The sequence below is a fragment of the Danio rerio genome, chromosome 13 (genome assembly GCF_049306965.1).
Source record: "Danio rerio strain Tuebingen ecotype United States chromosome 13, GRCz12tu, whole genome shotgun sequence".
NCBI lineage: Eukaryota > Metazoa > Chordata > Actinopteri > Cypriniformes > Danionidae > Danio > Danio rerio.
Window position 1 is genome coordinate 1,602,491 of NC_133188.1, and position 26,715 is coordinate 1,629,205.

The window sequence follows — 26,715 nt, forward strand, 5'->3', positions numbered from 1 at the left end:
GACAGCTACATAAAAAAATACAAAGACTGAATGGCTGAGGTTGCTCAGGAACCCCTAAAACCCCATCCCTGTTACTTATGCAAATGTCTTACCTCCATTGCTACAGTTTGCTACTTGCACAGTGCGGCTCTCGTACTCTTGCTATGATATGCTACCTGACAAATGATGCCAGAAACAAATTGCCATCAGTATATCATAACTGGTTATGGTCTGTTACTAAACCCATACGGAACTGTCGTCTGCATTGTGATGAACCATAGAAATAATTCATTTTGACACACTAGAGCAGGGATCTCCAAACTTGTTCCTGGAGGGCCGGTGTCCTGCAGATTTTAGCTCCAACCCTAATCAAACACACCTGAACAAGCTAATCAAGGTCTTACTAGGTATACTTGAAACATCCAGGCAGGTGTGTTGAGGCAAGCTGGAGCTAAACCCTGCAGGGACACCGGCCCCCCAGGACCGAGATTGTGACCCCTGCCCTAGAGTGTTCTTCAGGACTGAATTATTTCAGGCTTTCCTCTGAACACCACTTTGCTCTCATAGAGTTTCCCACCAGCCGTCTGGAGATGAGCGCTGTGGCAGATATCTTCGACAGAGACGGCGATGGCTACATTGACTATTACGAGTTTGTGGCTGCTCTACATCCCAATAAAGACGCCTACAAGCCATTAACCGATGCTGACAAGATTGAAGATGAGGTAAACAGTACCAGCATACTTTCGGGAAAGCCTAGTTACTGGAAACATTACCTGTGCTCTTTCTCGTAGCTGTTTTGATTTATGACTTCATGTGTTCAGGTGACTCGCCAAGTTGCGAAGTGCAAGTGCCCCAAACGCTTCCAAGTAGAGCAGATCGGAGCCAACAAATATCGGGTGAGTGAGGGATTGCTTTTGTCGTGCTTACTTGATGAGTGTTAGATTTATAAAGCTCGATGCAGAACTGGACAAAAGAACAAGCGTGTTCACTGTCAGCCAAGTTGCACTTTTAAAACAAGGAGACAAATTCTGACAGTATTACAGTACTTTGTGAAAAATCAAGGATGCTTTCACACATCTTCGAATTCGATCGTTTGCCGTCAGCTAGTTTGTGTTCACACTGTCTTAGTTCCATCTGTAACCCGGTACGCTTGTGTCATCAAGCAGCTGTTATCCCTGCTGAAAAATCCAGCTTAAACCAGCCTAGGCTAGTTGGCTGGTTTTAGCTGGTTGATCAGCCTGGTTTTAGAGGGGTTTTGGTCATTTTCAGGCTGGTTTCCAGCCATTTCCAGCCTGGTCTTAGCTGGTCAGGCTGGAAAATGACCAGCTAAATCCAGCTAAAACCAGCTTGACCAGCCTGGTTTAAGTTAGATATAGCTGGTTTTGGCTGGGCTCCCATCCTGGCTAGGCTGGTCAAGCTGGTTTTAGCTGATCATCTCCCAGCCTGACCAGCTAAGACCAGGCTGGAAATGGCTGGAAACCAGCCTGGAAGTGGCCAAAACCCCTCTAAAACCAGCCTGTTCGACCAGCTAAAACCAGCCAACCAAACTAGGCTGGTTTAGGCTGTATTTTTTAGCAGGGATGTGTACAGTTGTTGCAAAAGTAAAGGCCACTAAAGCAAAGCGACAAGAAGCAGACGTATGCATATCACGGCCGTTCTGCTTTTACTGAATCTTTTGGTTTCGTTACCAAAACCAAAATACAGAGAGGCACTTGCATCTGTCTGCTGCAAAAACATCATGCAATGTCTGCAGAAGTAGTTTTTAGATGAGACAGGCAGACATTATCACTGTTTGGACTGGGTCAGTCCTGCTTGTCGCCAAGGTAGTTGATATCCCTGCTGAAAAAACTGCTTAAACCAGCCTAGGCTAGTTGGCTGGTTTTAGCTGGTTGACCAGCCTGGTTTTAGAGGGGTTTTGGCCATTTCCAGGCCCGTGCTCACATTACAATCGGGCCTGGCCACGCTTACGTCATCGATGCTGCGCTGTTCAGTGAGCGCTCTCGCTCAGCACAGTGGAGATTTCTTTAGTTATATCTTTTAAGTCGTTTGATATGCAGTGACATGCAGTCAAATATTTCGCTAAACAGTCATTAGGGATGCGGGGACACGCAGTCAGATATTTCGCTGAACAGATCCGCCACTTTTGGCGCTCATAAACAATCATAAAGCCCTCGTGCTGCAGGAATGAGGAGGTCTGCTGAAGGTGCAGCTGTGGTGCAGTGAGGGGTTTGCGTCTTTAATAATCTCGGGCAGTTTGCGTTCACTGAACAGTAAAAATGATTAATAAATCCATATGAAACAGCCCCTTAAAAGTCACGTCTCGCTTTCGGTTTTGGGCTTTGGCGTGATTTGCACTCACACTAAAAGCGTACCGCCCAAGTGAACCGCACTCAGGCCCACCTCTTCCAACCGGGCCAGGGCCGGTTAAGTGAACCGCACCTGAGCCCGATTCACACTTCTCATACGATCCAGGAAACGGGCCTGGGCACGGTACGGATAGCATAGTGTGAGTACGCCCTAGGAGATGACCAGCTAAAACCAGCTTGTCCAGCCAAATCCAGCCATGTCTTAAACCAGGCTGGTTAAGCTGGTTATAGCTGGTCATTTTCCAGACTGTCCAGCTAAGACCAGGCTGGAAACCAGTCTGGAAATGGCCAAAACCCATTAAAAAACAGGCTGGTTGACCAGCTAAAACCAGCCAACCAGCTTAGGCCGGTTTAAGCAGTTTTTTTCATCACAAAGATGCAGACTCGGGTACGGTTCACGGGTGCACATCTGAGTTCAGAAGACAGCGTTCACTCTACCTAAACGCACTGTAGTCTGATGTCAAATGAACCCAGATATGGACTAAAAGTGCTAGTGTGAAAGCACCCTAAAGGTATGATTGTCATTAATAGAAAGAAAAACAAATCAGTGTGTGCACATCTGGGAAAATCTTAAAGGCAGGTGCTCGATCAAGCCACACACAATAGAAAAAGTCCAAAAAGGTGACCTGATGAAGACCTTGTAGGTTGAAATGCTGCCCAATTACATTTGTCTTGCAAGAGAATAGCAGTTGATATAGCAGCTTTGTCCCAGGAGAGAACTCTGAGCTTGGAGATAATTGGATCCCGCATGCTCAATTAGCATGTAAGGGGGTACGAAATCAGGTAGTTTTCAAGAGCTCCCCTGGTGAAGGAGGAAAAGGGGGAGATGGGGTGGATGTGGGGGATTCTTCAAAAACGAAGATAGGGGGACGTAATGTGAAGTGGGCTATTTATTGTAGGTTTGGACCAGCCGGTATCATTAAAATTACGTGCTCCTCTCGAAATTAGTTTATCAAACTTCACTTTGAGAGCTAAAGCGGCAGTGTGTTTGGCTGTTTTTGTAAAAGGGGAGTGTCTATGCTATGTCCCGCCCCTTCTTCATGTTTCAGTAGAGATTACGTCACATATTGAATAATAAAATGCACATTTGGGGCAAAGCAGTGGCGCAGTAGGTAGTGCTGTCGCCTCACAGCAAGAAGGTCGCTGGTTCGAGCCTCGGCTCAATTGGCGTTTCAGTGTGGAGTTTGCATGTTCTCCCTGCGTTTGCGTGGGTTTCCTCAACAGTCCAAAGACATGCGGTACAGGTAAATTGGGTAGGCTAAATTATCCATAGTGTATGAGTGTGTGTGTGGATGTTTCCCAGAGATGGGTTGCGGCTGGAAGGGCATCCGCTGCGTAATAACTTGCTGGATAAGTTGGCGGTTCATTCCGCTGTGGCGACCCCGGATTAATAAAGGGACTAAGCCGACAAGAAAATGAATGAATGACCTTTCACTTCACGAGACCTTTAAACAGCAGCTGCCTCAATGTGAGAAGAAAAGTCCTGATCCGTTTAAAATATCTGTGTTATTTAGCAAAAAAAAATGAAATCTTTTCAAGTCGATATAAGGATGAACATCAAAAGAAAGTGCGAAACGTGGACAAAATAATAAAAAGACTTTATTGACATGGCTATTCCTTAAAAGTGCACCTACGCATTTGGACAAGCACTTGCCTTCATCAGGTTACACTATTTTCTACACATTTTTCCAGTGCCTTGGACTTTATTTAGCTGTTTATTCTGATGATTCCCTTACCCAAAGAGCACCAATATGCTAATTAAGTTACCCCTGAGCACTTTTTGTTTGATTTTGGATTTCAAAATAAGGATATTTTTAAGAAAAAAATGGAAACATGGAGTCTGGAAAGTTGGAAATAATCTACAAACCTGTTAAAGCGCTCCCTAGACAAACCTCACTGCTGCTGCCAAAGACAATAGCCCCTTTCACACAGTGATACCGGTAAATATCCGGAAAATTTCCGGAACGACTTTACCGGTATATTGAAAAAAGCGCTGTTCACACAGGCGAGGACGTTACAGAAATTTTCCGGAAAAGAGCATTCACACATCCATTCCAAAATAGCGGTAAATTCTGACATCATTCACCACAAATGAGCTTTAAACGGCTGCGCTTGTGTTTGTAAACATTTGACTAAATTACAAACTCTGTGGATGATCAATATTGTGAACGACTTTCGCAGGATCACTTTCGCATGTCGAGATGTTCATAATATGTGCGTGTGCAGGCGCTCACAGGCTGTTTCACAGGCACACGCAAAGCTTGAAGGTAAACAAACAGCGGCTTTTCATAAGCATCTCATCGATGATTATTTACACAGTTGGCATTAAGAAGAACACATAAACGTGATCTGACTAACTTCTAGCAGCTAAATGTGTCTGGAAAAATATTCAAAGGCTTTTATCCTCACAAACCGCGCGGACGTAAATGCGTCTGACTGTTGTGATTGGCTAAAGCAGACGTCTCACGTCAGCACGTTCTAGACGTGCACGCGCTTATTACGGCAATCTTCCTTCTGCATTCACACAGCGCAGCATTCCGGCAAATTACCGGTAATGTTACAACTTCTCTTTCCGGAAAATAGCCAGAACGAATTTACCGGTATTTTCAAAAAGGACCTGTTCACACATACAATTTTCTGGAAAGGTCTGCATGTGTGAAAGGGGCTAATGACTTCATTACATGTTTACATGCCATATTTTTACTTCTAATAAACAGATGCCATAACGTCAGCCGTTCTGTTATTATCTGTAATCAGAGGGAATAATTAAGTTGTTCATAAATAGCTGAAGACGTGTAGCTGTGCCATGAGAAAAGCTGGACTGATGTCAGCATGGGAGTGACCTGATATTTACTAATCTTTGTGTTTTCATTGTGTTTTCTCTCTCTCCCCCACATCAGTTCTACCTTGGGAATCAGGTATACATGCATAGCGCTTTATAATGCACTGTCCTTTTGTTTTATCTTACTCACTGTCAGCGTCTTTAAAACACTAATATTTAAGGCCGCCTTAAACTCACAAGCGGATAAGCATCTTTAAGCTAGATTTGAGCCCTATTCTGAAAGCCAAATCACCACTGGCATTCAGTGCTGTGATAAATGAGCTAGCACAGGACAGACAGTGAACAGGAAAGTAAATGACTGTAAAAATAGGTTTCTAGTGAGTTGTGTTGTGAAATAGTGCAGAGTAAAGATGAATTAAGCTCTTGAGTTAAGCAAGCAGGAACGTTTGGGAATCATTTCAAGTCAACATGAAGTTACATTTTTTGGTCACACTTTATTTTGATGGTTTGTTTGTTGAATTTAAGTTGCATTGCATCTACATGCCAACTAATTCTCATTAGATTGCAAGTAGACTGTCAGGTTGGGGTTAGTGTAAGTTGACGTGTACTTGCAAAGTGTCTTACAGTCAGGTAAACGCCTGTTGAAGGAGCAGAATCAGCAGATATGAAGCAGACGGTCTACTAATACTCAAGTGGACCATCAAAATAAAGTGCTACTCATTTAGTAGTAGAAGTTGAACACACTCCTAAACAAATGATTTCAGCCAAAAGCCAGGTCTTGCGATTTTAGCATAGATAAGTAGTGCACTTTAACCATTATGAAGAGGACTTACAGTATTAGTAGGTCCACACTGAATCTTCAGATATTTAGCCCATCATTGAGTCTATTTAATTACTTGTGTTAATAAATATATATTTATTTAGTCTTTAAATTAAATTCAGTGATATTATTGATGGGTGGCACGGTGGCTCAGTGGTTACCACTGTTGCCTTGCAGCAAGAAGGTCACTGGTTTGAGTCTGGGCCAGTTGGCATTTCTGTGTGAAGTTTGCATGTTTTCCCTGTGTTGGCGTGGGTTTCCTCCTGGTCCAAACACGTGCAGTACACTCACTGGCCACTTTATTAGGTACACCTTACTAGAAATCCCAGTAGATCAGCAGTTTCTGAAATACTCAGAGCAGCCCGTCTGGCAGCAACAACCATGCCACGTTCAAAGTCTCTTAGATCCCCTTTCTTCCCCATTCTGATGCTCAGTTTGAACTGCAGCAGATCGTCTTGACCATGTCTACATGCCTAAATGCACTGAGTTGCTGCCATGTGATTGGCTGATTAGAAATTTGCATTAACAAGCAGTTGGACAGGTGTACCTTTACAAAATTCTGTGAGAAATAGAAAACATACAATATTTGCGGATTCTGTCTGGCCCTACTTATTAGGAAATATAATATATAATATACTTATAATTAGAAATATATATATATATATATATATATATATATATATATATATATATATATATATATATCTATATATATATATATATATATATATATATATATATATATATATATATATATATTTATACAACAGTTCTGTCTGGTTCTCAAATCTGATTGGCTGATAGCCATGCAATATTCTGCAATATCAGCACCCGTACAGCCTCTTTACCCTTTGTGTATTACTCCGCCCACATACAGCCAGCAAAAAGCAGACACTGCAGATCTAAAGTTTAAAAGATGCACGCTCAACTGTTTAACTGTCAGCTTATGATTTGAATCCGGGAGAAAGTAGTTCCTCATACAAAAAGATTTTGAGACTCTCCATGTTTCATTTTGTTTTTATATACACAATTATGCTGTCAAACTGTTGTATAAATGCAATATCACACTTGTAGCAGTGCGATATGGCTGTATATCGGCACTGGTGGGGGCACACCAGTGCCGATATACAGCAATATCGCACTGCTACGAGTGTAATATTGCTCACATATATATATATATATATATATATATATATATATATATATATATATATATATATATATATATATATATATATATATATATATATAAACTTATTTATTCCTAATAACCACAGGGGGTTTAAAACTTATTGTTTGATTTGAAGTGTAATTCATATGTTATATCAATGTTGATATGTAATGTTATATCATTTATTATTTTCACCATGTTTCACATGCAGTGATAGTTTCAAGTCAAATGGGTTGTGAATGTGTTTCATGTTGACTTGTTCTACAAAGGGAATTTGAGGGTATTTGGAGTGAGCTCAACTATCTGCTTTTGAGTTCAAATGCATTTCTCCTCTGCAGCGCTGCATTCTGCTTTGCATTATCATTTGCGCGAGCTTTTGCGAACGTAACGCGCTGTGCTTGCCTTCTGCTACCTGCCTAACACCCTTGCTCTTAGTTGTGCTTTTACAGGAGCCTCTCTCAGCGTCAATGAATTATTTAAAACACATTTTGTAAGCCAAAGCTTAAGGAAAGAAAAAGAAAATGCATGACGTTCCCTACATAAATCACACAAAATCATGAGCTACATGCTTTCTCAGGGCCGTGGTTTGGCAGGATGTGTGACTCTTAGCTGGTGATTTTTCTTCAGTCAGGCCATGCGAGCCTCATGTTTGTCTATTTTTTTTTGCATTGAGAACGTTCTCACATCAACTGCAAACCACTCTTTTGACAGTTTGGTCTGGTTCACTGCTTACATGACCCCTTAATCGCCGACGAGACTATAACAAACAGGGACAATCAAAATCTAACCCCACATCTACACGTTGCCGTTTTGGAAAGCTGTATCCTGGTAAACCGTTTTTAAAAAGCCATTTGTTGTGACTATTTCTCTTGATCATGCTTCAAAATTCATCCCAATCACCAAATTCACCAATGGTATCGATTCATCACTTCAAGAGTAAAGGGCTTGAGGAGCTCCATGTCCAATCAGAGAGTCGCTTCCAGCCATTTTTCCATACTGTGTGTCATTGGAGTGCATCCTCTTTGAGAATGGTAGTTTGTAGTTCTAGACAAGTGCAACGTCTGTATGTACTGTTGGCTTGTGGAAAAAGTTCTCCTACGGTATGATTTCTTTTCTTGAACAGAAAGCATGAGGCCATCATTTTTTGTGCTGTGAAATCAGTGTGCCTTGGCCGAATCCAACTGGCAGCAATCATTTGGGCTTGGTTTCTTTAGCTCCTTCCTTTGGCATGTAGGAAGGCAGTAGAGTTATGCCTTATTGTTCTCCTATGGTAATACCCAAATTACAGTCTTTAAAATTAAGCCAATTTAGGGGTGCAGCAGCTTGTCAGGGGAGTGGAAACCTTCATTATTTACTCATAGACAATCATAGCAATCACTATTACTACTGTAATGTACAAATATGAACGTTATAGTGGTAAATAAGATGCAGATTTGTAAATTTAAAGGGTTGTATCTCAGTTATAAGCTTGTGTTTCCCCTAAAACACGTTTGGACTTTTTCTTAGTGTATATCACAGACATTGGATGCACTTCTAGCGCACTCTAGTGGACACTGATCACAGTACTGTTCACTGTAAAGTGCACTTTGAGTTTCAGACGAGAAAAAACATACAGTGCTCAGCATAAATGAGTATTTTGAGAATATTTTAATCCATTTCTCTGTCAATATAGCTCGTATGTTTTGGGGCATTTGAACAAAATAGATTTATTACATGTAAATATTTATTAAAATAATATTTTAGTCACCGAAGATCTTTAGAAGTAGAAAGATAATACATTTAAATTCATGTGAAATATTGGAAAAAATTACAAACCTTAAAATTTCAACCAAATTTAATTATTTTTTTTGTTTCTCTTGAGTTTCGCTCTTTTTTTATCGTTTTATTTAATATATATAAATTTGTATTTAGTAATTTTGCACTATTTTCATACGTTATTTTATTAGATTAGCTCCAGATTTGGCTTTCAGTTCAATTCAATTCGCTCATTCTGTACGCCTGAATAATTTTGAAACTTTCTGTAAGCTAGAGATTGTGAACCTGGGTTTTAAAATGGATCCTGAACTAAAGCTCGAGAGCCAAATTCGGTCTGTTGTTCGCTCTAGCTTCTTTCACTTAAGACAACTGGCCAAAATTAAGCACAGTTTATCACACAAGCAATTTGAAACAGTAATCCATGCTTTATAACCCCCCGCTTGGACTACTGCAATGCTCTTTATTTTAGGATGAGTCTGCCTTCTATTTCTCGACTGCAACTTGTTCAGAATGCAGCTGCGCGTCTTTTAACTGGCACACGCAAGTACGAGCACATCACCCCGGTTTATCTTCTCTTCACTGGCTGCCCGTGCATTTCAGGATCCATTTAAGTTTGTCTGAATGGTGCTGCACCATATCTGTTGTATATTAGACGAGCCTCTTCCATCACTGTTTTTAAATCTCTTCTTAAAACCCACATGTTCAATTTGGCTGTTAGCACAGCGCGAGATGTTGACATTTTATGTTTATTTGTTTGTATTTTAAAGTTTGTGCTGCGCTTTGTTTTACTCTCAATTCTCAGCACTTTGGTCAACTGTGTTGTTTTAAAGTGCTTTATGAATAAAACTGAATTGAATTCTGGACCGTTTTCATACGTTATGTTGTTAGATCAGCTCTAGATTTGGCTTCAGTACTGGCTAATCTAATGTATATGCACAAATATAATATTGTAAAGCTTCCTATAGAAACATATGAATTTAAATAAGAGATTTAGGAGGGGTGAACTCAAATATGTTGAGCACTGTATGTCTGAAAAATGTTTAACAACTCACATGATGAGTTGAGACATGCTTATCTCTATATTCTGGTTTATTAATGCAATGTTTTGCACTAGAATTGCATCAGCCGAAATGCTTGCTGCACCTTTAATGATAAAAATGAATGGCACAAACACACTCATGAACGATTCACAATCAGCCACAAATGAAGCCAGTTGGATTGAGCATCCATTTCATGTCTTCTGGAATGAAACCAATGTCGTGTTCCAATTAAAACAGTTTTGTCAATGTTAAACCACCCAGCAGAGCAACAGGAGGAAACCAGACAATACAGCCAAGCATCATCTGACTGGAAGTGTAATGTTGAGATTTGACGCACTGCTTCTAACACACGTTTGCTGGCTAGCTTTCACGGAGAGGTTTCTGATGTTGCTCTGCTGTGTGTCCGTCTGTATTTTGTGTCTATAAATGACTGTGTTTGTGTGTGCGTGTTCAGTTCGGAGATTCCCAGCAGCTACGTCTGGTGCGGATCCTGCGCAGTACAGTGATGGTGCGGGTGGGTGGAGGCTGGATGGCCCTGGACGAGTTCCTGGTGAAAAATGACCCGTGCAGAGGTAATGACCAACAACTATTGGGCTTATTATTTAACACTATTTTAGACCGTAATGTTCAGATTTTGTGAGTAACAAATTTCTTGTTTTTGCTCCATATGTCGTAGACACTGTGGTTCTGTTCCAAAACCTAGCCAAGTTCCCTTTGTAGGCAGCATTTTAACACATCGCAGACACTGTGAAAGAGTCATTATACTCTTAAAAGGCTTGGTTATTGCATCAATTGGGTTAAAATGTGCCGTTTAAATTTAATTGAAAAAAGTAACCCAATGTTGGGGGATCCATATTTGAGCCAACACTGGGTTTGCGACAACCCAATGTTTATTTTAGCGTATTTTTCATCCAAAACCATTATAGTGGTGCCATAAACAACAGGTTTGATCTTTGCTTTCATTCTAAAATACCGCACTTGTTTTTCTAGGAAGGGTTGAACTTTGAGAGAGTTTAAACAAGAGAGAAAAGTGTGGAAATGTTAACGCCTGACTGAGTAAAGTGTATAAAGTGAGTGGTGAGGGGTTTTACAGCCTTAAAACATCTAGATTAATTGTTAAAAAATAAAGCTGACTACTTCGCAGATTTCGCCTTTTGAGGGTTATTTTTAGAACGTAACTCCCGCGAATAATGAGGGACAAATGTATTGCATGTGCCTTCTTCATAGACTCATATATTCACAGACTATTGAGCTCAATTCAGATTCATGTTGATTCAGTTTAGTTCAATAACAATGTCAATGTGTCCAATTTATGAACTTAAAGCAACTTTAAGCAGCTCTGAAAGTATTGTTGATTATGACCAGCTCTCAAGAAAGCATTAGCATCATTATTTAAATAAATCATTCCAGGTTCATTGTGAAAACGTAGTCCAGCGGATGTTTCTGGAGACCGCGAGATACGTCCCGGGAGGCACGTATTTTTGCAGTTTTTGTTTTTACAAATCCGCGAGAGGCTGCTGTGCGCGCTTTTTCGTGTCTCGAACGTCTCTCGCAAGCTGTTCTCGCGTCAACTTGCCAGAGGCCGCTGTCCGACTGACTGAACGAACGATTGACTGTGCGTCATGCCAATCGGCTGACACCACCCTCCTCCTTCCTTCCTTAAACCCAAGCAATAATTTTATTATAATAATTTTTTCCACAACGTTTTTGGATTTCATCACGTTCTCGCCCCGTCATGAACCCGTTCACTTTATTTTCTGGATTCTGTTTTTGTCTTACCAGATTTCTGATCTGATTTCGTTTGCTTGAAAAAACGAAATGCAGCCATACATACCTCCCGGGACGTATCATGCGGTCTCCAGAAGCGTCCGCGGGACTACGTTTTCAGAATGAGCCTGGGTTGAAGAATAAATTCAGTTTTTGTGCATTTTTTGTTGCTGAAAGTAGTCAGTGAAGACAAATGAGTATTAAAGGCTGCACCAACTCCATCTGGTGAAAAAACATAGTATTGCAGCTCACTAGGTTTTGAACCAGAGCCTACCATATGTAAAATGACTGCAAAATTCAGTTCCCCATTATCAAAGCACTGTAATATTCAGCAGGGGAACATGCTGTTGGGTGTTCATAATGAATTGTAGGGCTGTAATAATGTTCGGTGGCTGAATTGTGTCTTCCTGCACTCTAATCGGCTGTGTGTGAGATTCTTGAAGCTTGCTGGTCTCTTCCCATGACGCTTTTCTTTCAGAGTTTCCCTTTTCCTGCTGCTTTGTTAGTGAACCCAGTTATTGTTTCTTCTAGTTCACCACCACGGGAGTAAAATGTTGCGCTCGGAATCAAACTCTTCAATTACTCAGTCTCCTATAGGTTGGCAACTCTCACACTTTCTGTCCTTGCTCCATCCCAGTGGTATGTGTGCATCCCTGTGCGAGCGTGTGTGTGTGTGTGTGTGTGAGCTGCAGTGATCTTTGAATGGTATTCTCATTAACATTAATCTCACGCTTCCCTTTCCATCTTTCTGTCTGGGACTGTTTAGCATGAGGTTTTGTGTTGCGTCATGTGTCCTCTATCTCCCTCTGCATGTGCTTTCTGTTGCAGTGCAGTGAAACGTGCTGGACAATCATATTGAAGTCATCTACACACGATACTCTGACTACATTTGTGCTGTTTTTATAACTGCATTATTTGGAAGTTAGTCCTCTATAATAAAGCCTCATTCACACTACGAGCGACACACACATCGGGAATGCCCATTCATTTCAATGAGGAGTGGGTGACTCCCGACAACCTCCGCACTGCAAATAACGCTTTTCTTGCTTACATTTTTTGTCTTGTTTTTAGTCCAAATATCTACAAATTCTTAAAGCAAGCAGCATTTTCTTGACCAGCAAAACATATTTTCTAATTTTAAGAAATAATGTGCCAAATTTAAGTGAGTTTTTCTGTAAAACAAGCAAAAATTACGCAGGTTAAAAAAAAGTGTTGAACACATGAAGAAAGGGAGGTGTAGAACGACATGGAAAGCCCAGACAGCAGCTGAAATCTCTCAGTAGTCCTTCAGCCCGACATCTACATTAGCAGGAGGATGAGGGTGGACATTTCAGCAAGACAATGATCCAAAGACAGCCCAGGAAAATGTTTTCAGAGAAAGAAAATCAAGCTGTAGAATGGCCCAGCCAATCACCTGATCCGAATCCAATAGAGTAGTGTGTTTTTTGCTGTACATTTGCATAAGGTCAATAAATGTCCAACTTTTGAGGCTTTCAGCTACTCTCAATGCTCTCTCCGTGTCACTTTTAATCCCATAATGCATTGCGCCACTGTTTACACTCAACTTCTATATGAATGAACTGAAAACGCTGTCTGTGCTTGCAACGTGGCAGTAGGAAAGCGCAGATAACTAGCCACATTGACTGGAACACTCTTCTTCTTGTTAAATTAAGCATTTTATTGACACAATCTATTCATATTTAGAGATTCACCTCCACAATAGTTATTTTCAATGACGCAAAATTGTATTCGCTGTTAGGCCCTGCCCACACGATCACAGGTATTTTCAAAACTAACCTTTTTTTCTACACACTTTCACTGTTTGCCACATGAAAAAATAAATTAAAAATGAAAGAATCAGGTGACTAAAACTGAAACTTTCTGAAACTCTGGGCACAGCATGGTTGTGTGGACATTACAACCGGAGTTTTCGCCTCATGATGTCAGCGTGCATGCCGTTTTCTCCTTCCTGATTGGCCAACATGACTGGGTTTACACCAAACACGAAAGACGTGAAGTCTGCATGTTCGCAGCAAACACATTTATTCAGTATCAATGGCACCGCAGGGCAGTAATCCACATTTGCATTGTGCAATTTATTTGCAAAAATAGTTTATTCCCCATTTGGTGTGAACCCTCGCATAAAAGTCATATTATCGCCCCCTGTTGGTATGTGTACCCCTTACATGCATCACGTTTTTCATGTGAACAGACACTTTTAAAAATAGATACAAAAATACCCATGTACGTGTAGACATGGCCTTAGTGAATATCATCTTAAACGTTATCTAGGTAACATGAAGGTGGGAACGCCCCCTTGCCACTTTAGTCGCAACCCAGGGCAACAGGCAGCCACAAAGTCGCTGGTAGTGTGAATGAGGCTTATAATGTGTCATATGCAACACCAGTTTTTTTTTTGTTGTTGTTGTTTTTTGGTTTAGTTTGTGCAATGCATGTCATTCTCTACATCAAACCAACGTGCAAAACTCTGAATTGTGTATTGCTCATCTGAGTGGTCATCATTCCCCAACATGATCACACATATATTTCTAAGACTACTCATATATTCATAAGAGCAACATCAGAACCTTAACCATGGCTTTCACAAACAAGTGCCTGAGACCCATTTAAAGCAGTGTTTTGGGTTTAAAACAAATTGGTAAAATTGGTAAAAAAATAAATGAAAGGGAAACATGTAAATTCAGTAATTGATCATTTATCTTCCAGTTGTTTCAAACGTGCGTTGGATTCTTTCTTTTGTTGATATTTTGAGAAATGTTTGATAGTTGTTTATTTTTTCCTACCGTGTGTGTGTGTGTGTGTGTGTTGATAATTTCATTTCCAACATTCTTCAAAATATCTTCTTTTGTGTTAAATAAATAAATAAATAAATAAATAAATAAATAAATAAATAAATTAAGTTAATTTTAAACTTAAGGCCAGGTAAATTAATCCATGTATCTTTTGGTCATTGCATTTTCTTTTTAGAAACAGATACAAATAAATAAATAAAAATAAAATAATTTGATTAAAATGAGCCATTATTTGATTTTTGTTTTAAATCTAAAAAACAAAAATTGAAAAAGGAGGCAGAAACAAAAAAGGCCGTAAATTCTGAGACCAGATACACTGTTAATAAGGCTGCGCTCCACACAGTTCCTTCATGTTGTCCCAACACAGATCAATTAAGTTAACTTGATCAATTGTACAAATTTAAGCTTTTTTTTTTATTTGCTTGTTTGTCCATATTTTAGTAGACAAAATATTTCTTGCATAAGCTAATGAAATAATAATATTAATAATAATATTATCTATATATATATTTAGTGTAGAAACATTTTAAATGGAACAACTTTTATTTTAATGCTTTATGCAACATTTGCATTGCTTTACTGAATCCTTTTTTGAAAATAAAGTTATAATATTGTTAGAACCAGAACACTTTCTGCAATTTGACCACAAATCATTAATATAGGATCATTCGTTTGGATTAATTTCAACAAGTTTTCTCAGCATTCGAGTTCACATTATGGTCCATAGTGATTCTTATTGACATTTTTTAGGTGTAGTGAACTGTCCCTTTAAGACTGGCCAATTTATTTCATATAAACAGCATTTACAGTCAACGTTTTGTACTAAATGGATCCATTTCTGGCTTTCTCAGCAGCAGAAGTCATGATAGTTGGTAAACTTAGAGCGCAGTGAATGAGAGAGCACAACAAATCGTATTGTTTACAATACTATTAGCTGAATTAATAAAAGTAAACGGAACGGAAACCAGTGCGAGACTGATAACGGCAGCCAGAGGAGAGAATAACGTCAGATTTACTGTCCGTACCTGACTCTGCATTACACACACCTCACACAAGTGCTCATTTGTTTACTGTAATTTGATGTAAAGATGATTTAATACATACATAAATGCATATAAATGTTTGTATACATTTTAAAAAATTAAATAATAAAGACTTTTAAGGATTTAAGATGCTGATCAACCCAAAATACTCCTTTAAATTAAATTCTAGAGGCTTGTTTTTGTAACCCCGCGCTGAAGGTTTTGATGTGTTCACGTCTCCCTGCTCATTGTACTGTATTCCTCCTTCAGCTAAAGGCAGGACAAACGTGGAGCTGCGGGAGAAGTTCATTCTCCCAGAAGGCACCACGCAGGTGATGGCAAGCTTCCGGTACAGAGGTCGAAGGTCACGGCCGTCCTCACGAGGAGCCTCCCCTAACAGATCCAACTCCAGTCATAGCTGCGCTGCACAGAACAACCCGCTCGCACCAAACACACCCAAGGTATGATCAGCACCCATTCAGGAGAAGTGGAAAACCCCATGTTTGGGTCACATTTCTCACATAGAAATCTGATATATGCTAATATATGCTATTTATTTCTGAAGATTTGTGTTGGATGGTTTTGGGAGCATCGTAACTAAAGACTTAATCTATTAAATAAGAAATATTACCTTTTATTGAATGTTTACAATGCAAATCCAATTGGTATGAAACAAGTCTCTCATATAATAATAGATCTACTGAAATACAGAAAATATTACTGTACACAGCGTATTGTAAATAAATCATATGAACATGTTCACATTAGTTAATAATATTACTAAAATTAATTTATATAAAATAAAATATATATATGTGTGTGTGAATATATTAATTATCTGACTTTATAGGTGAAATAGATAATGGATATATATATATATATATATATATATATATATATATATATATATATATATATATATATATATATATATATATATATATATATATATATATGCATATATAATATATATATATATATATATATATATATACATACATAAATATATACACACACACACACACACACACATATATATATATATATATATATATATATATATATATATATATATATATATATATATATATATATATATATATATATATATATATAATCTATTTCAGCTATAATGTCAGATAATTAATATATTCACATTCATATTTTTTCCAACCATTATATAAATTATTACATTTATTATTACAAATATGTACAGGCTTATGTGTCACGGTTTGGTGGGTGGGGAAAATGAGCGAGGACTCAAATGCAGACAAATTAAGGGTTTAATATAAAATACAAATAAAACAAAAAGGCAAAACAAACTACCCTGAGGAGGAAAACATTAATGAAACAAATAAACAAACAAACTAGACTGGGCAGGCTGGCTGGGATCAGGACTGGAGAACAGGACAAGGCAGGAAACGATTAAATACGACGACGAACTGGCACAGGACAGCAGACATGAGGGGAATATAAGCAGAACACACAAGCAGATGAACATAATGAACTAATACTGGGTTAACGAGGAGGGGGGGACTAGACAGTAGACAGGAGAGCACATGACACAGATACAACACAAGCCATGCGCTCACATAAAACGGGACAAGAACCACTCGTTCACAATATAAGGACAAGGCTGAAGCATGCGGCCACAATGCAAACACAGAGCCACGGGCTTGAACAACACAAACACAAATAGACACGAGCACACGATATATGAAAACACCTTACCGTGTGCTCACACATATGCATCGCACATGTTTCATCTCAGAGCCAACCGAAACCAACTAGACGGAGACGCTGAGAATGAAACCGACAGAACAAAACATGAGTACAAGAGCCCACGTGCCCACATCAATACAGAGACGCACAATGACAGAAACAGGACAAGACTGAGCTAGTGTCCGGACCAGGGTGGCAGAAACCTGACACTTAAGTATATTAGCTATACTTTTTCATATATTTTATTTTATTTATAATATATGTATATATATATATATGTATATATATATATATATATATATATATATATATATATATATATATATATATATATATATATTCATGTTTATTTGTAGTGCACTTTTTATTATAATTATTGTTTTAAAGCAGCATCTTTAAATATATTTGCTATAATTTTATATTCGTCTTCATATATTACTTTATTTTATCCAATACATTTGAACAAATATTTGTAATTCCAATGGTTTGGGAAAAAAATAAAAGCAACCATTTTTTTATCTGCATTATTTCGAAATATACGTTGCATTACGACACGTTTCAAATGAGAAATCCAGATATGAACTTGCATGTCATATATGTAATTTGCATATATTTCCATGCATCAGATTTCTACATGGCTGTCCTGCCACCAGTCATTTAGCTCGTTTCCAAATCCTTGTGCGCTTCCCTGCTGCAGCTGTTTAGCAAGGTGAAATCAACCCTTCGTGGTTTGGAACGCACTACAAAGACAACAACTCAAGTTACCATTCATTTCAGCTGAGTTTCACTCGAAGTGGAACATGCAGTATGGCGGAAAAATAAGCACTGCTTTCTAAATTAAAAGTCCTGACCGGTAAAGTCATCAGATGACTGAAGCTCCTGTGCTTAGATACATGCGCAGGAGTGCACGTGTGGATTAGAAAATACACAAACCACAAATACATACTTTTACAATACAAAACATAAGAAACAGCATTTATAAGACAATTGATGTCAGATTCAGAAGCATCCAATGTGAGCAGCTTTTAAGAGATCTGCTTTTTCAGCCTGAAAAAGAGTTGCGGGAACACATGCTATAAAACCCACATTATTAAAAACATTTTCACCTGATGTGATGCATATAAATTGTTGTTGTTGGCATAAATTAAGTTATTTACCTTCTTGATTTTTATTATTTTAATTTTTTTTTGTGGTGGGCAAAAATTAAATCGCATCCAAAAATAATGTTTTGACCAGCCTGATCTCACAGTGCAAGTATTTTACGTTTTGTCAGTTTAGTGGCTAATTCGTACGAATTCATACGAAAATGTACGATTTTAAAAAGGAGGCGTGGCACCCATCCCCACCCCTAACCCCAACCGTCATTGGGTGATGAGCAAATCGTACTAAATTGTGCGTATTAGATCGTATGAATTCATACGAATTAGCCACTAAATGAAAAAGTTACGAATTGCCGTGAGATTGTGTTGGTTTTGACATACAATAATATAAAAGTATGTACTGTAAAAATTAAAAAAACACATATGCATGCTTATATTTTAGAAAATATAATAATATTAATATAATATGATGCAAATTATTTTTAAAAGTAATATCTATGTAACATAATTGCTTCGTATAGTTTTGTATATATATATATATATATATATATATATATATATATATATATATATATATATATATATATATATATAGTTGAAGTCAGAATTAGCCCCCCTTTGAATATTTTTTAATTGTTTAATATTTCCCAAATTAACAGAGCAAGGACATTTTCACAGTATGTCCGTTATATATATATTTATTTATTTTTTTCTGGAGAAAGTCTTATTTGTTTTATTTCGGCTAGAATAAAAGCTGTTTTTTATTTTTTCAACACCATTTTAAGGTCAAAATTATTAGTCCCTTTAAACTCTTTTTTTTTTTTTTTTTTTTTTTTGATAGTCTACAGAACAAACCATTGCTATACAATAACTTGCCTAATATGTTTAGAAATGTGTTGAAAAAAATCTGCCCTCCGTTAAACAGAAATTGGGGAACAAAAATAAAAAGGTGGGCTAATAATTCTGACTTCAACTCTATATATATATATATATATATATATATATATATATATATATATATATATATATATATATATATATATATATATATGTACACACACACACACGGCAAAATAAACTTTTAATTTTGGATGCCATTAATCCCTGCCCAGCACATGGTATTTATACCAAATGTAATGAAATTAGTTTTTCGGTTATGAAGATTCTGTTAAACATCACACATAAAAAATATAAAAATGTATTATTATTTGCGTTATAGATTTAGGCTAAAATATATTTTTACTGCAAAAAAAAATTTATTGTCTTGATTTTAGTCCAAATATCTAAACACTCTCAAATCAAGAAGCATTTTCTAGACAAGCACAAAATATTGTCTTATTTTGAGAAATAATCTGCCAAAATTAAGTGAGTTTTTCCCTAAAATGAGCAAAATAATCTGCCTATGGGGAAGAAAAAAAAAAAGAAATAATTATTTTACCCCAGTGGGAGATTATTGAGCTTATTTTGAGAAAAACTCTGGAAACAAGACTTTTACTTTATTTTTTAGATATTTTAATACATTAACTAATTTTTAATCTGATCTAAAAACAAGACAAAAAGTCATTTTTTTGCAGTGTAGATTAACCTTATTCTTTAGGTCGAGCCGGTGCAGCCTGCAGACTTCGTCTCATTCACTTCCATTGATTTTTAGATATTAAAAGCAGCTTGTTATGTTGGTTAATGTTGCAAACTACAAATCTAAACAAAACAAATCTACTTTTCATGTAAAGTCATGAACACGTTCGTATGAAGAGCAAGCAGTTGACTGTTTTCTTCTGTATATTATTTCTCGTCATTTCTCCCATTGGCAACTGAATCAGACGTTTTAAAACAATCGCACTTCCGCATCGCAGAATAAAGTCACTAAAGCAGAATAAACACATTCAGTCAAGAGTCCATCTGTGTCATCTTACAGTGTCGCCTAAACAGGGAGTTCACAAGGATTTCAAGCATTTTCACTGACTGTCCCATCAATATGTGTCGATATGTAACCGTGTTCCTGTATCATCTTTTGTTTTTCCTCTTCTGTTGCCACCCTTCGTATGTGGGTTTATCCACAACTGTTTCTCACAGACTCCCCAACATTTAACCCGCAATTATGATAAACCCTGGCTGACAAACAGCAAATCAGCCACCCCTCTTAAATCATCCGACTCCTTTGACAGCCAAGGGTCGTCCAATGAGGTACGCTGCTTAAAAAAAAGAGAGTGAAAATCAGCATCTAATCTCCCGCCTCCTGCTGCTGACCTCTGTGTCTGATCTAATCTCTTCCTGTGTGGATCTGGGATCGGGTTCAGGCTCTATCTCTGGCTTTGCAGTGATGCATGGAAGTGCTCTGGCGGATGTGTTTGCTTAATTCTGATCTTTAAATCTCTCTCTCTCTCTCTTGAGAACATGCGGTGGTGGTGGTGGTGGTGGTGGTGGGATTTTGTCTTGGAAATCGGGGCCTTTTTAAACCGTCACTTCCTTTCTGATTCTTTCAGAGCTAACAGGACATTAATGCGTTTTCTGCCACTAAAGCTGCTTGTGAGATATTCCTCTAAACTCTCCCTGGCTTCATTGAATTCCCTGTACGAGCATGCTGTGGTTTGTCTGTGTTTGATGTGCATTTATTTTATCATGTTGACTTTTGGGAGTAACACATGAGGTTTTAGCCAACCCAAGCTCGTTGTGGAAACGTAGTCCCGCGGACGTTTCTGGAGACCGAGGAATACGTCCCAACGGGTACATACGGCTGCAGTTTTTGTTTTTGCGAATCCGCGAGAGGGCGCTGTTGTACGCTTTTTTGCACCTCAGACGCCTTTTGCGAGTGCGGTTCGCGCCCGCGCTGTTCTTGCGTGAACCCACCGGAGGCCGCTGTCAGACTGACTGGATGATTGATTGCGCGACCGGCCAATCGGCTGACCCGCCCTCCTCCTTCCCTGAACCCAACCAATTTTACAGATCGACCGCCCGCCCGCTCGCTTCCCTAAACCCGAGCGACAGTTTACAAAAGCCGTCCAAAAAAAGAAAAGCCCTGATTTTTTTTTCTACCGCGTTTTTGGATTTCACTGCGTTCTCACCCTGTTACGAAACTCGTTCACTTAATTTTTGGGATTCTGTTTTTGTCTTACCTGATTGCTGGAACCGCTCTTCCCCGAACTCGAAACCGGTCGCCGTGGTCGACTCCTCTCTGCATCTCGAGCCTGCCGACGTACACGGTGAGCTGAGTGGACAAACGGGTTGCAGCGGGGAAGCCCTCCACAAGGAGGTAAGCGGTTGGCCCGCCGGCCGGCCGGCAAGTGCGAAAGGGAACATCGTCACACCGCCCCGTAGCGTTCTCTTGAAATAAATTAATGCAGCCGTACATACCTCCTGGGACGTATTCCGCGGTCTCCAGAAACGTCCGTGGGACTACGTTTTCAGAATGAGCTTGGGTTGGTTTTAGCTGTGTGTGGCTGGAATACAGGAGTCACTCCTCAACCCACAGCTGTCCACTTCATGTTTTCAGACAGGATTTCTGTGTTCAGTTATTAGCCATTTTATCAATATTTATTTATTGTTTTTAAATATTTTCCAGGTGCTGTTTAAGAGGAAGAAACATTTCAACACTTTTAAACAAAATACGTTTTATAGTAGCTGATTTCTTTTGTCTTTACGTGATTCAGGGCGCACACGGTCATGGAAAACCTAGAAAATGTCATGGAATTTTGACATGCCATTTTCCAGGCCTGGAAAAGTTTTGGCAAAACAAAAAATCCCACAGGGCGAGGCAGTGGCGCAGTAGGTAGTGCTGTCGCCTCACAGCAAGAAGGTCGCTGGGTTACTGGTTCGAACATCGGCTCAGTTGGTGTTTCTGTGTGGAGTTTGCATGTTCTCCCTGCCTTCACATGGGTTTCCTCCGGGTGCTCCGGTTTCCCCCCACAGTCCAAACACATGCGGTACAGGTGAAATAGGTTGGCTAAATTGTCTGTAGTGTATGAGTGTGTGTGAATGTGTGTGTGGATGTTTCCCAGAGATGGGTTGCGGCTGGAAGAGCATCCGCTACGTAAAAACTTGCTGGATAAGTTGGTGGTTCATTCCGCTGTGACGACCCCGGATTAAATAAAGGGACTAAGCCGACAAGAAAATGAATGAATGAAAAAATCCCACAAAGATTTGGGAAAGTCATGGAAATTATAAGAGCAACAATGAATAAGTGCTGTAGGCAAGTTTCAGGTGTGTAAAGTGTAAGAAGCGTACAGTTAGTGGTATATCCAGAGAGGCAATTGCAGATTAAGAAGGAAAGTGGAGACTAAATAGTTCCAAAATAAATAGTAAAGAGTTTTTAGTGGTTTCTTGAAGACAGCGAGTGACTCTGCTGTTCTGATGCAGTTCGGGAGTTCATTCCACCAACTGGGCAGATTGAATGTGAGAGTTCGGGAAAGTGATTTCTTCCCTCTTTGGGATGGAACCACGAGGCGACGTTCATTCACAGAACGCAGTTTCTGGAGGACACATACATCTGCAGAAGTGAGAGCAGATTAGAAGGAGCAAAGCCAGAAGTCGCTTTGTAAGCAAACATCAGAGCTTTGAATTTGATGCGAGCAGCAACTGGCAGCCAGTGCAAACGGATGAGCAGCGGAGTGACATGTGCTCTTTTAGGTTCATTAAAGACCACTCGTGCTGCTGCATTCTGAAGCAGCTGAAGAGGTTTGATAGAGTTAGCTGGGAGCCCGGCTAGTAGTCCAGTGTGGAAGAGCTTGAACAAGGAGTTGAGCTGCATGTTCAGATAGGAACACATGTGCACTTACCGTCTTGCAGACTAACTTTGACCGCTCTTCGCATGCCTTTTTTAAACCCACAAGACTGTTTACTTTTACCCATAAGTGAAAGTGTGGTTTAGGAAACCATTTGGGATAGGCAGGTCACGATTTTGCCAAGTACATGTATGTTGATCCTGCAAGATCATTTTAGCTGGAAAATGTAATCCATACCTCTAAACCCAACCATAACATCCCCAAATCAGAGCGGTAACAATCATGTAAAGTGCATAACCCTAACCGTAAGCCCTAAACTGTATACTTAATTCTGATTGGCTGATTGGAATGTTGTTCCAGGATCAACATAGATATTAATCTAGTAATATTTCCTACTTGGTGAAATCAGGTTGGCCCTTAGAAACCTCTTCTCAGCCAGATATTAACATTTGTATTTCTGTAATGAAACCGTCTGTGATCTGCCTCATGGTCCTGTTCTAAATGTTTTGTTTCTGAACCCTGCTTTCTTACAGAGCACGCCGATTCAGGGCAGCAAGCTTCGTCTTCCAGGATATTTGTCAGGGAAAGGCTTTCAGTCGACAGAGGATGGAGCCCTGATCAATGCTGCGGTCATGAAGGCCAGAGGTCAAGCTATAGGTGAGGCCAGAAAACACTCTGCTCTGCACTCAAGTTTATACTAAAAAAAACAATCAGCGAAAAGAGCTATATTAAAAAAGACTTTAAAGATTCCATGAAATAAAAACAAAGTTTTTTTTTAGATGTTGGCATCAGTATTGTTAGGTTTTAGGATGTTTATAAGCTAGTGCGAAACAAAACAGTGACACAATTCATGTTTGGAAGATATAAAACCGATACAAACATGTAAAGCTTGCAGTTCATCACTTCCGCCTAAATGCAGGGCCTGAAATTGCGACCGTTTGGTTGCATATGCGCCTGAAATTTCATGTATGTAAGCTCAAAATATATTTGGCAGCATTTGGTGCATAAAATTGTTGCAGTGCGACAAAATATTCCCTGTATGTGCAGATTTAGGTGAAATTGCATCCTTGCACCAAAAAACCCACCAAACGCAGTACTCAGGAATGGGTTAAATCGGTTGTCATGTCAACTTGCTGCCCCGCCTTCAAGCTCTTTTTATTGGCCCTGTGCTCTAGAACTGAATGCGCATGGATTGGTTGCTATCATCTGTCAATCACTCAGCTCAGCTGACAGGGAGCTGCAAAATTGTAAAAGTCTGGATATGAGAGAATGAAAATAACACAGACAGATTTAGTTTTAGAAACCACCTAAAGTTACAAATAATGGCAGATCTGATCAGTGATCATGTGGCGAATGTTAATCCACCATTTACACTTTTCGAAGAGTGGATAAAAGACTTCCAGTGGTTAAAGTCCGCTATGAAAATGATTGAAGCATTCACCTTAAAGCCGGTGGGACAGAGTTTTCAGGTAACAGTGTTTGCTACATCTACACGTCTACAATCCTTCATTTAATCAGCACAATGCTGTCAGTCGTGCGATCAGAAAAAGGGCTTACATTCACTGAGATGAAACTAAGATTGCAGCTCATGACCATTATTTTTATTAAGATGACTTATGCAAATCATAAGTTATATGTCAATATCATTCGTGCAATATCAGACACCACCCGTGAGAACAGCCCAGTTATTATTGTTAATTCAGTTCATCTCACTCATGTCAAACAGTGCGTGCAGGGCCAATGCCTGTTATAAAAATTGTTAATGCAAAACCTGTAGTAACAGTGCTCGTAATTTTTGGTGTGTGTGCTTAAATTTTGGCTGGTGCGCCTAAATACTTAAGGTTAATTTCGAGCCCTGAAATGGATCAACAATTATATTCACGTCACCTCATACCTCAGTTACTCATCAAATCATGACCAATCAAATCCTCTCCAGTATCTAGCATGCCCCGCCCCCTTCTTATTGACTTCATTTAATGTGCTTGAGCTCAACCACTCTCACTGGCACATCTATGACAAAACAAAACGCTATTTTTTAAAAAGGGGAGTGGCTACATTATGCCCCGCCCTCTCTTGACGTTTCAATTGAGAATATATCAAACATTGAATAAAAATGCGCACTTCACAGGAACTTTAATCTTTCTCCACAGGGTCAAGTAAGATACCGAGCAGGCCTGGCAGTAAAGCTGGAAGTCGAGGGAGCAGCCGGCGGGGCAGCGACGCCTCAGATTTCGACATTTCGGACATTCAGTCGGTCTGTTCGGATGTATCCGAGACAGTGACGGACTCAGGCAGACCGACGCCACGCTCAGCCTCACGCCAACATGGTGGAAAACCCTCCAAAATCCCAACTCCACAGCGGAGAAGCTCCACTACTAGTAAACTAGCCAAAAGCAGCAAGAGATAGTCAGAAAAGATGCACTAAGCCCAGACTGGACACACACTACAAAGTGTTATCGTTTTTAAAAAGCGTAGCAAGATGTAAATTATTCTGTTGTGGAAGTGAAAAAGGAAGTGTGTGTGTGTGTGTGTGTGTGTGTGTGTTGAATGCAACAGCTTTATGTATTCGTCCTGTACTGTATGTCTTTAATATTTTGTTTGATCGCTGGGAGAGGTCAGCGAACACACTGTATGTTGTTAGGTGAACTAACACTTTTCCACATGTTCGCGTTGAAGGAGAAGCTGAACGTACAGTTATTTCCCTCGAGCGGACGTGCCTGATAATGCTCTGTATTCTGCCACAGTTATTTATTCATCTATTTAAAGTGCAATGACAAGCTGCTGTTATGCATTTAAAGGGCAATACAATACTGTAACCACTGCTATCATACACTACAGTTAATCCTGATCATGGCCTTCAAACGTGTGTATAATCACCCGACTGTAGCACTCGCAGCAATGCTAATTTCGATCAAATCACACCTAACTGTGACTACAGCTTTCAGACTGAAAAACAGAAGTGCAATCATGCCTGTGTATTCTTTGGTCCCCTAATGCCTGAGTGATGCCAATTACTCAATTTTGTTTTTGTAATAAACATGCTTGCAGAAATCTCAGTGTATATAGAGTCATTGCAGCCTCGCTCGTTTTTAAATCTGTCCAACATCATCGGCTTCAGTGAAACATCCAAACAAACGGGCATTTTCACTGATGCTCATTTACGGAGTATTGTCTCGGGCCCGCAATTAACAAGTCTTCAGAAGAAAATAAAATGTTTTATGAGACTAAACTGCTATGTGAGTCTCTGGCACTCGCTGTACCGGTGAACGGGACCAAAGCAATCTTGTGTACAGATGCCAGATGGCCTTTAATACTGGCTGGATTAATGTCAGTGTGTAATCAGATGAGATAAAGTAAGGTCAGTGATGTGGTGTTAATCCTAAAGGATCTCCTATAGGATGTGGGAAATCTATCCAGACTACAAATAGCAGGAGAAAAACGTCAGGTTTTGCACCAATCCCGAACCGCTTGAATTAGGCCTGCACAATATATTAAAAAGTGATCTCCAATAATGGTATATACAATATTCATCTAATTTAAACTAGGACTACTCAATATATTATTATCACGTTAATGGTATATGCAATAGACATATTGTTTAAACTAGCGCTGCACAATATATCGAAGAAATATCGTTATCGTGATAATGGAATATATTAT

At 39.2% G+C, this 26,715-nt stretch overlaps 1 protein-coding gene across 50 annotated transcripts in view; it reads left to right on the plus strand.

Annotated features, from left to right (window-relative positions):
* Positions 1-26,106, plus strand: part of dst (dystonin) — a 291,360-nt gene extending 265,254 nt beyond the window's left edge. For 29 of the 50 annotated variants that reach the window (XM_073920442.1, XM_073920471.1, XM_073920473.1 and 26 more), the window contains 10 exons: positions 547-701; positions 801-875; positions 5,246-5,263; positions 7,830-7,946; positions 10,368-10,485; positions 12,212-12,319; positions 15,786-15,976; positions 20,411-20,521; positions 23,589-23,712; positions 25,206-26,106. In XM_073920442.1, coding sequence (XP_073776543.1) covers positions 547-701; positions 801-875; positions 5,246-5,263; positions 7,830-7,946; positions 10,368-10,485; positions 12,212-12,319; positions 15,786-15,976; positions 20,411-20,521; positions 23,589-23,712; positions 25,206-25,462 — 1,274 coding nt within the window. In that variant the 3' untranslated portion in view covers positions 25,463-26,106. The remainder of the gene's footprint in view (positions 1-546; positions 702-800; positions 876-5,245; positions 5,264-7,829; positions 7,947-10,367; positions 10,486-12,211; positions 12,320-15,785; positions 15,977-20,410; positions 20,522-23,588; positions 23,713-25,205) is intronic. The other 21 variants (XM_073920447.1, XM_073920461.1, XM_073920487.1 and 18 more) reach the window with 7 other exon arrangements.
* The last annotated feature ends 609 nt before the right edge of the window (positions 26,107-26,715 follow it).